Raw genomic sequence first — 10,230 nt, 5'->3', positions numbered from 1 at the left:
ATCCCTGCCATTGTCACTGTGGACTTGTGTAAGAAGCTATTCTAGAGGAAGTTAGAGGTGGACAGTGTAGTACCCTTGCTGTGAGCCTCCTTAGAGAAGAGCAGTTCCTCACATTATGTTCGTGTTGCTCCTATTGGCTCCAGTAGGTGCTGCTCTAATACAAATAACATAGTGACATAGACAGGCTGAGCAAAGGAGAGTATGGCTCTGACTCAAGAATGCCAAAAGCTCCAATATCGTAAGGACTATCCAATATTTTTTGAAAATATTAGCATTTTTTTTTTTGCTCCAAACTGTTTGATTCCAATGCAGTTCACTGCTTCAAGGCTCTCCTCTGCCATCCTCCTTTACACCTGTTTTTCCCATTCCTGTCACTACCTTTCCCTGGCAGGCATTGTCCCATCAGACACTGGTAGTGACAGCAGTAAGACCGTAGGGACAGCAGCCAGCCAGCCTCAGTCCTCACCACAAGAGCACAATATTGAGACAAACCTGAGAAAAGGTCTAGAAATGGGACTTGGAAGGAAACGGGGGAGGGGAAAGGTGAAGGAAAGAGGAGAGGAAGGGCAGGGGAGGAAAACTGGGAGGGAGAAAGGAGTGGAGGGGCAGGGTGGGAGGAAATGGGAAATGAGAATGAAAAGACCAGCCTGGGAAGAAAGAGTCAAGGGACAAGGCTAGGCTCAGGGAATGAAGGGCTGGCAGAAAGAGAAAGAGGAGGGACAAGGTGGAGTGGAAAAGAGGAGAGGCAGGGATGGAGGGAGGATGGGGAATAGAATATTGGCAAGAGGTGGAAGGCCCAGGTAGGAGTGGGCCACAGGACGTAGAAGGAGCAGAGAGGAGGGGGATGGACAGCGGCTGAGAGGGACAAAGGGGAGCGGAAGGACCAGAGAGCTGCGAATGGGAGGAGGGCGATACAGAGGGGAGGCGCTGTGAAGCGGGGCGGTGTGCAGCGGCTCCTCCCAGGCAGCCCGAGAAGTTTGCTGAGCATCCCCGAGACACCGCAAAGCTCTGACTCGCTGCAGGGGAGAGTCACATGGGGCGGCTGGGGGGAAGTTCAGCTGGACTTGACGCGTTTGCTGGCTGGTCCTGCTTGGCCCGGAACAGAGTCGGAGAGTGGAGAAAGCAGGAAACCGGAAAGAAGCGGTTTCGGGGGCATTTGCCTGAGACCAGTGTAGTTACTGCCGCGCTAGACCCGTCATCCCCACCCAGAGGACTAGGAGGACACCCACGGAGACACCCCATCTTCTCCAGGATGCTGGGTACCCGAATGCCCCCAAGCGGCAGAGGCGATCTGGGAGCGTGCAGGCAATAGCTCGGGTGTAGAACGTGAGTACAAACAAAGCTAAACCGCGGATCTCCACACCTTTAAACTACAGGAAACTCTCCTTAGAAACCTGGCTACGCTCAACTGCCCGCTGCAGGGGCTGTTCGTCAGGAGGTGTCTATAATAATAACAACAGGACTCACAATCAGAGTCACGATCGTCTTTAATTGCCCGGCTATAGGTCGGTAGTGAGGTATCTGTTGGCTGGTTGGATTATTTGGCGCTGGTTCGGGGAGGGGTATTTTTAAAAAGGGGGGGGAGGGATGTCATGCTTGATTCCTGCCTGGAATTCAGCCCCGCACATCCCCGCACCCGGCTTTGTGAGTCCATTCAGTCCTCCCCTTGCGGAGAGCCGGCTGCAGAGTTTGGGAAAGTTTTGGAGTCTCCGATTGGCTTTTCGTGGAAACTCGCGGCTCGCCTGGCGCTTTTCTAACGGGTCTCACTTCTCCTTGCAAACCCTGCAGGCGGCGGGGTGCGAGCTGGCTGGTCTCTAGCCTGTGTCGGCTTCTAACGAATGCACAAGAGTGAGCTCTGGCGAGCGGTCCAGCTCCCGACCGCGGGACCCACCTCCCTCGCTGTCGCTCTCGAGTCACCTGGTCCCTCGCGTTCCGGAATCCGAACGTTCAGGTCTGTTGCTCCAGCTGGAGGCGGACGCGACGCGGGGTAGATTCTAGTCAGACAAAGGGCAGGCGATCCAGAGCGGGGGTTTAAAGCGGAGCGTGCTATTTTGACGGGTAGAAGCAGAAAACAGGACTCTGAGGAGGCACTTATGTATAAAGTGGTGCTTACAGAAATAAACACCTACCTAGACATTATAAAAAGAAAAGGAGGACTTGTGGCACCTTAGAGACTAACAAATTTATCTGAGCATAAGCTTTCGTGAGCTACAGCAGATGAAGTGAGCTGTAGCTCACGAAAGCTTATGCTCAAATAAATTGGTTAGTCTCTAAGGTGCCACAAGTCCTCCTTTTCTTTTTGCGAATACAGACTAACAGGGCTGCTACTCTGAAACTAGACATTATAGACAATTACAGAGGTGGGGCCAACAACTACACATTGCATGCCACCTCTTCTTTACTGGAGTCTCACTCTTCTGAGCTAGCTGGAGTTAGCGGTGTAGAGGCGTACCAAGTACTTTATCCTGAACCTGAATGCCAGGGGCTGACCTTTACGCCATGGTGGGTGTACTGTGTCGGAAGGACACTGAGGTAGCGTTGCTATTTATGGGCTCAGGTCACTTGCACTAGTCTGATGGCTGCGATATGCTTTGCGAGGAAAGGATTTTTGTGTGTGTGTGTGTGTGTGTGTGTGTGAAAGAGAGAGAGAGAGATCGGCTAATTTGGGCAGATCCAGACGTATTTGTTTAGTCTATTTGTTTAGTCTTGATTTTTAGACCAATTTGCATTTAAACGTTTCAACTAAAGTCAGAGGGCTGGAATTGTGGTACGAGTCCGTCACTTTTGCTAGTCCCAGTTATAAGACGTCATATTATTTGTCCTATTTCCATGTTGATTAATTATCACGAATTTCACCTGAAGAAGTAGTCAAGTCCCAGCCAGCCTTACCTCCATTGTGCTAAGAACACGATTTAAGAGGGCTGTGTGATAGGGCAGTTCCAGTGAACAGTCCTGAAGGAGCTAGTACAGTATCAAGGTTGGTGAGCAAGTTCTGAAACTGAAAATATCATTACAGCCCAAGAGCTTGTAATATTGGAGTCAATTACAAATGAGGATCTCCACCTACAGCTGGTTGTTACATTGGCTTGGGCAAAGTTATATGCTGCGGGAACGCTGCATTTCTCTGGTCATTTCATTAAAAGTTATTTAATTTTGTTCTTGCAAATTTTAGTACCTGTCATATTTTATTCCTCAATACTCTCATGTGGTGATCAGTCTTTGAGGCTTTTTTAAAGTTATACAACTCCCTTGTCAGCTTTTCTAATCAATTCTTTGTCCTATGTACTATACTTAATGTAATTTCTAAGGTTTCCTTATACTGTACTAGATAACCTGGAAAAAAAGTATATGTTGGTGCCACTTGCTGCTTTTTTAGATTTATCTGTTGCCACTTTATTTGGAAAGATCCTTGAAAGGAAATTAGTTTGATATATAAAGTGAAGGCTCACTGTCACACTGATTGAATTTTCGGGAGAGTGGTTAAACAGGTAAAGTTATGAGAGTTGTTCCCGATTAGAAAATTACTTCCTGTTTAGAAAAGTGACTCCCTGCATACCTTTAGTTCTTTGTTTAGAAAAGAAAGATCTTTGACCCAAAGTGAGTGAAAGTCGGGGTCACTGCAACCTTTTAGAATCTGGAAACTGAACAGTGGATGCTTTCCAAGGAGGGAGGGCAGCTAGAGGGAGTGAGGAGGAGAAAAGAGTAAAGATAACTTCTGCCAATATGCTTAAAGCCAAGTTTCAAAACACCCAGAGCTCCTATATGAGAGTTGCACGCTTGCTACTTGGAAGAATTACTAATGCAAAATGCTGTTGTCTAAAAACTAGAAGCCAAGAAAAATAACTCTTTATTAAAGGTTTTGGCCGAAGCCATAAAACTGCCAGCACATTTATTTAAAAAAACTTTTAAATTTCTCATTTGTTTGTGCTTTCCAAGAAATATTGTTCTGACTGCTGATGTTTGTTGTCTAAATCCCATTTGCAGCTAGAGCCATTCAATTGCAAACAGGGAATGTAGATTAAAATTCACCTATGTTCCCAGAAAGCTTTTTGTATTCTTAAATTTAATGCCCCCAGGGCGTGCCTGACAAACTACACACATTTACTCATCATCTGGAAAAGCTTTAAAAATAAATAAAAATAGAAGAAACTTTGGCGTCGTACACATATTCTTTTCTTTTCCTTCTCCTTTCTTAAAATTGTCATTTGTGGGTAAAGCAAATGGCTACATATGGAGAAGGATGGAGACCTGGAATGTGTGGAGTGTCTCTCCAGTCCCTTTATTCAAGAGGGTTTTTTGTTGCTGCTTGGAATGTAGGAAAAGGTCAATTCCAGTGGTGTACTGGATAGAGATATAATTCAGTTATCAATGTGACTGTGTAATATAATATGTCCTTGTATAGACAAAAGTAAGAGTGAGAACACAAAAACAATGAGCCAAACTCTTTTCTCCTTTATACCCATAAAACCTCTTTGCCTTCAGGGTGGGTGTAACAGAAAGCAAAGTCGTTCTGTTGTTGTTCCAGACAATATAACTCCTAGATGACTATTTCTTCAGTCTACTGCAAGTTGCTGAGTGTCTATTTTGTGGTGCTGAGAGCCCTCAGTTCCCAATGGGAGTCTTGCAGGTGTTGCTTAGCACTTTGCAAGATAGAACAACACATTACTTATGTGTAATGGACCAGCTCCTGCTCCATTGATTTCAGTGGTGCAAGACTGGAACCAACAGTGTTGGAGCAGATCTTTGGCTTCCATACAGTCCCATGAACCACTCCAGCAGCACGCTGAGACCACAAAGTGTATTAATTGGGCAGTTAGGTATTTCCCTGGCTTGGGAAAATCCCCAGCTACCACAGCCACATTACTGACTCTATGCTACTTCCTCTGTTCTCAACATAGAGAGTATATGGGCAACCCTGATGTGCTTTGGGATCCCAGGCCAATTTAGTGGGTGCTGGGGAGCCATTTCTGCTGGTGTGAGTTAGAGCAGCAAAGGAGGCTGCTATACTTTGTATATAGGGACAAACTGGCCCCCAGCAGCACTGGTGTTTGGGGGAGAAAGTGAGGTGTAAAGGTGGTATACATCCATCTTTGCCCCCTGCCTTGAGGTCTGTACTGAGAACAGCTGAATCAGACATGTAGATGAAGCTTTGATATTTAAGTGTTCTCAGTAAGACTTTCACATGAATCTCCAGATACAGTTTTTCAAGGTGAGTGGATATCACATTGTTGTGAATATGATGGGAGAGAGAGAAGTTTCACAGCTTTCCTGCTGTTATTGTTTAGCTGGAAACAAGTTTCTGCTAGGGCAATTTAAAGGAGACCTGGAAATATATTAGGGCTTTGTGATTTTTTTGTTTCTTTAATTTATGATGTATGAAGAAGACTTGAATGGCTTTTGTTTGATTTAGAGGAAGTGAGAGTGGGAAAGTCCTGTTTCTTTGTTGCATTAGAAGTTGGTCTCATCTACCCTATTTTACTTGGAACATTCTATGGACAACAGGAGAAATAGAAGGATTAGTAAGCAGTGACCAGTCATTTGTATGTAACTGACATTAAGATATTTTGTAGAATGTCTATATCTGTAGTGCTATGTTGACAAAGAAGTGTCCTGTAAAATGTTCTATCTGACAATGTCTTCTTATAGTAATATTCAACTAACTATTAAAAAAAATTAGCAGGCCATATTATGCCATTGATTTTTAAGCAGAAAAACAGGAAGTTCTGCTTAAAAATCAATAGCATAATATGGTCCAAAACATTATTTTTAAATGTTGCTTCCAGATTAAATTTTAATTTTCAAGCATTTTCCTAAATTATTTATTGCATTATTATTAATATAAACATTGAAAAGGTTCATCAGTGAGATTTATTTTCTGTAGGTCCTAACTGGTAATACTGCTTACTTTAGATCATGTTGATAAAATCCATCGTTCAGCAGGAAACTCTATTGTTGATTGTCCAATACACTGTCCAAAGCAAGCAAAGATTTACGTTGATTGTGATACTGCATATGATCATAATTTTAACAATAGGTAGTTAAGAACAATGGAAGATATCCTGTGTCTTTTTTGTTGATTAAATATATAGTCCATGTCCTCAGGTGGTGTAAATTGGTGTAGCTAATACTGGCTTTAATAGAGCTGTGCTGATTTACACCAGCTGAGGTTCTGGTTGATAAAGTTTAATATTTCATTGGTCACACAGGGGACAGAAAGCAACATATTTGTTCTTCTACATAACAAAATGATGGCTCTACTCACAAAATAGTTACTACTGAAATATTTATTTTGTTGCGTGTGATACTGTAAGGAGGTTTCCATTATATCATATATGTAAACATCAACTAATCATTTTCTTGTGTGCCCAGTGATGAATATCTTTGCTTGATCTAACTATCGAACTATGGCTAGCTGATTTCTTCTGTGGTCACACATAAAAATGTATTATAGTGGGAAGGCATTTACAGTGAATGTGGACAATGTGAAATGACTTTTATAGTGAAGGAGAAACATCCAAAAAGTTTCAGTGCAATACAGCGTGCAGATTGTAAATTATTTATGATAGTCAGCCTCTGCTAAGAATAAAGTTGTTTTGTTTAAAAGGTTCAGATTTATAGGGCCTCAGAAAAACTGTTGGCAACCTAATGGTCCAATCCTATTCCAGTGACATCAGTGGGAGTTTTGCCTCCCATCTTCAGTGGGAAAAGGATCAGGCCCAAGTTATAACAGTGTTATTGAACAATGTATGTATTTTTTATAGTACCTAATAACTAAGTGCTGGTACCAGTCTGACCATGCAGTATCTAAGTTCTAACAATTCCTGCAAAATCGTAAGGCTGAAGCACCACCATACTTACATCATCACATATTATTTTTGCATAGTCATGTAGTCCTTTTGCAGTATTTGTATGCCATAATAAAAAAATATGAGCCTCGGGTCCTCTATTGTGAATTTATATGATATCAAAGTTCATGGAAAAAACTAGTGATGATTCAAAGCCATGACAGAGAAAGAAAAATCAAAGCTGTTTTTAAAAGTATTAGTAAAATATTAAGTCTGATTAATCTTTCACGTATAATTAAATCGAGAAACTAATGTAGTTCTGAAGTTACATGCTATGAACTACTGATTTCTTTTCATTAGATGGCACAAATAAAGGTTGGACTTAATTTGTATATAAAGTAATGATACGGAAAAGTTACCTAATGCAACCAATTAGTAGAATTGTCTTTGAGCTCGTGGGTTTTCAGACACCATCTTAACTATAAATAGTATAATTTTGCCATGTTAAGAGAGAGAAACTATTTTAGACATTTATAACACATCTATTACAGTAGCAGCTGGGGCCTGGGTACCTGACAAGTTGAGCACAAGTGGCTAAAATCCACCTTTATACCTTTTCTAATCCTAGGGCTGCCAGGGACCAAAACAGCTCCCACAGCCACTTTTAACAGTCACAGGGATGTTCCACTGGTTTGACATCAGCAGAGCACATAGCATTCAAGCACCGCTGCCTAGACCCTGTCACACTCCCAATCTGCCCCAGAATATCTCCATCCTATCCCAAACTGCCTCATCATCACCTCTGGATTCTCCCATGCTCATCAACACTTTAGAGATGGTGCAAAGTCACTTTGTACCTCTTCAGTGGCCCAGGGAGCATAACAGGAGCTGAGGATCTGATTTGTTATCTTAAAAACTGTGTTGGCTTTGGAGGATTTCAAGTAAAACTACTTACAATTATTCCTGCTTAGAGTCAAAATTAGGTAGTTAATAAACTCCCTGAGATTGGTTGGGTGTTTGTGCTAAACCTTCCTCCCTACTCCTCAGTTTCACGTAAAGTACTTTGTTTACTCAGCAATAGTTATTTTGGATCCGACAACACAGGGAGTCAATACCCGCCATTTCCGTCTTTTTTCATCAGTAGAATTATAATCAAATTATATGACTAAAGTTTTAGTTAGTAGGTGGTTGGCTTTCAGATTCCAAATGATCAAACCCACTGTAACATCAATCCTTGGTATATATTTAATGCTCCCCACAAATTTAATGTTCCTTTAAATTATTATAAGGCATATACATAGGATTTGCTTTATATAAAGACAGTGATATTGACTCTACTTACTTTTTTTCTCCCCCAGGTTCTTGGTTTCACTGCCACTGCTGGATGTTGACATGCAACAACTACTGAAGCCTGGGGCATCCTCAAACGACTCAGAGAACTGCTTTGGGGAATGTGACTTGAGTTCCCTCTTGTGGAAAGATATTGGAATTAGACTTTCATGATTTTAAAAACAAAACAAACAAATTATGGCGACAGTTACTATGCCATTTGTTGCTACGTTCACCACTCCAGGAAATGAAGAATCTGACTCTGTAATTGTGCTACATTATAATTATACAGGAAAACTTATTCTAAGAGAAAAGGCGACTGATCGCATAGGGTTAACAACTGTTTCATTTCTGATCATATGTAGTTTCATAGTCCTGGAAAACTTGATGGTGTTGATTGCCATATGGAAAAATAACAAATTTCACAACCGTATGTACTTTTTTATTGGCAATCTAGCTCTCTGTGATCTGTTGGCTGGAATTGTTTACAAAGTAAACATTCTTATGTCTGGAAAAAGAACTCTGAGCCTGTCCTACACAATCTGGTTTATTAGGGAAGGAAGTATGTTTGTTGCCCTAGGAGCTTCCACTTTAAGCTTATTAGCCATAGCCATTGAGAGACATTTAACTATGATCAAAATGAGGCCTTATGATGCAAATAAAAAGTACAGGGTCTTCCTTCTTATTGGAACATGTTGGCTTATCTCGGTTTCCCTCGGTGCCTTACCAATCCTTGGCTGGAACTGTATCAGCAATTTACCAGACTGCTCAACAATTTTGCCTCTTTATTCCAAGAAATATGTTGTATTTTGCATAAGTATCTTCATAGCCATTTTGGTGGCAATTGTTATCCTTTATGCACGTATTTACATACTGGTAAAATCCAGTAGCCGTAACGTCACTAATCATAGTAACTCAGAGAGATCTATGGCACTACTTAGGACAGTTGTTATTGTAGTTGGTGTTTTCATTGCTTGTTGGTCTCCATTATTTATTCTGTTGCTTATAGATGTAGCCTGCAGAGTAAAAGAATGTGCCATTTTATACAAGGCTGACTGGTTCATTGCTTTGGCTGTCCTCAATTCTGCGATGAATCCCATCATCTACACTTTAGCCAGCAAGGAAATGCGTCGGGCTTTCTTTCGCCTTGTTTGTGGCTGTCTAGTGAAGACCAATGTGGCTAGATCTTTGCCTATTCAGCCCACTCCAGATCAAAGCAGAAGTAAGTCTAGCAGCAGCAATGCACAGAAACCAAAGGATGATTTCCCACAGATTAGTGTTCCCTCAAGTATAAATGAAAAAGATAAATCATCATTTCAGAATGGAAACTTGTGCAAATGAAGGACTCTGCAAGTCAAGGACTCATCTATGGCTTTGTAGGATTCAATTACAAGCTTTCCATTTTCATGCACTTAAATTGTAACTTAAATCAAGGGGAAGATACTAACCACTTAGTTAACTGAGTGTCTATTTATCACATGACTTGTTTTGCTTTGGGTTTTAATTCTGTAAAAGATCTGACTCAGGAAAGCTTTTTCTACTACCCAACAGTCTGCACAAAATCCTTGTGTCATGATGACATGTATGACATCAGTGTATTTGGTAAAGTCTGATCTTACAGTACATCTACATCACCTATAAGAAACATCAGCTATTATACGTATCCCACTATCCTGTTTATTGTTAATTGGGAGAAAAGTTACTTACATTATACAAAGTGCATTATATTTCTCTATACATATTTTGCTGTTATGTTAATAGCCTTACATGTATGTGGTATAAATAACTGTATATTTGTACATTTCTTTATTAAATAGTAATTGTATAGCAAAAGTTTGTATTATGCTATGCATAGTATTACAGTATATAATGCAATAATACAGATTATACAAGTATGTAGAAGTTTCAAATTGTATGTTTGAAAATGTATGAAGTAGTAATCCTGAACTGAGCAGATAAAGATGCTATGTCTACTCAGTAGTTTTTCTTGCAACCAGTAATCACAGATTGCTCATGTTTACATAGTAACAGTATGATCACTAGGGCCGTGGCCAAATTTTTTCAGTTTATTTTATGCAAACTGTATCGAATAACCACTAAAAGCAAGTATATATGT

The 10,230-nt window shown here is 41.0% G+C and overlaps 1 protein-coding gene across 2 annotated transcripts; it reads left to right on the top strand.

Annotated features, from left to right (window-relative positions):
• The first annotated feature begins 980 nt into the window (after positions 1–980).
• S1PR3 (sphingosine-1-phosphate receptor 3) lies at positions 981–9,867 on the top strand. 2 transcript variants are annotated; one of them, XM_073344913.1, is made up of 3 exons: positions 981–1,326; positions 1,789–1,951; positions 8,144–9,867. In XM_073344913.1, the coding sequence occupies exon 3, from the start codon at positions 8,313–8,315 to the stop codon at positions 9,453–9,455; it is 1,143 nt and encodes a 380-aa protein (XP_073201014.1). In that variant the 5' UTR covers positions 981–1,326; positions 1,789–1,951; positions 8,144–8,312; the 3' UTR covers positions 9,456–9,867. The 2 variants fall into 2 exon arrangements, with proteins under 2 accessions (XP_073201014.1, XP_073201016.1); XM_073344915.1 differs by lacking the exon at positions 1,789–1,951.
• The last annotated feature ends 363 nt before the right edge of the window (positions 9,868–10,230 follow it).

The sequence above is a fragment of the Lepidochelys kempii genome, chromosome 5, assembly GCF_965140285.1.
Source record: "Lepidochelys kempii isolate rLepKem1 chromosome 5, rLepKem1.hap1, whole genome shotgun sequence".
Taxonomy (NCBI): domain Eukaryota; kingdom Metazoa; phylum Chordata; order Testudines; family Cheloniidae; genus Lepidochelys; species Lepidochelys kempii.
Note: the sequence above shows the minus strand (reverse complement) of the source record. Positions and strands in the feature narration are given on the sequence as shown.

What these genes read in the sequence shown, in the direction of transcription:
- S1PR3 (XM_073344915.1), top strand. Translation starts at nt 8,313, where the DNA reads ATGGCGACAGTTACTATGCCATTTGTTGCTACGTTCACCACTCCAGGA.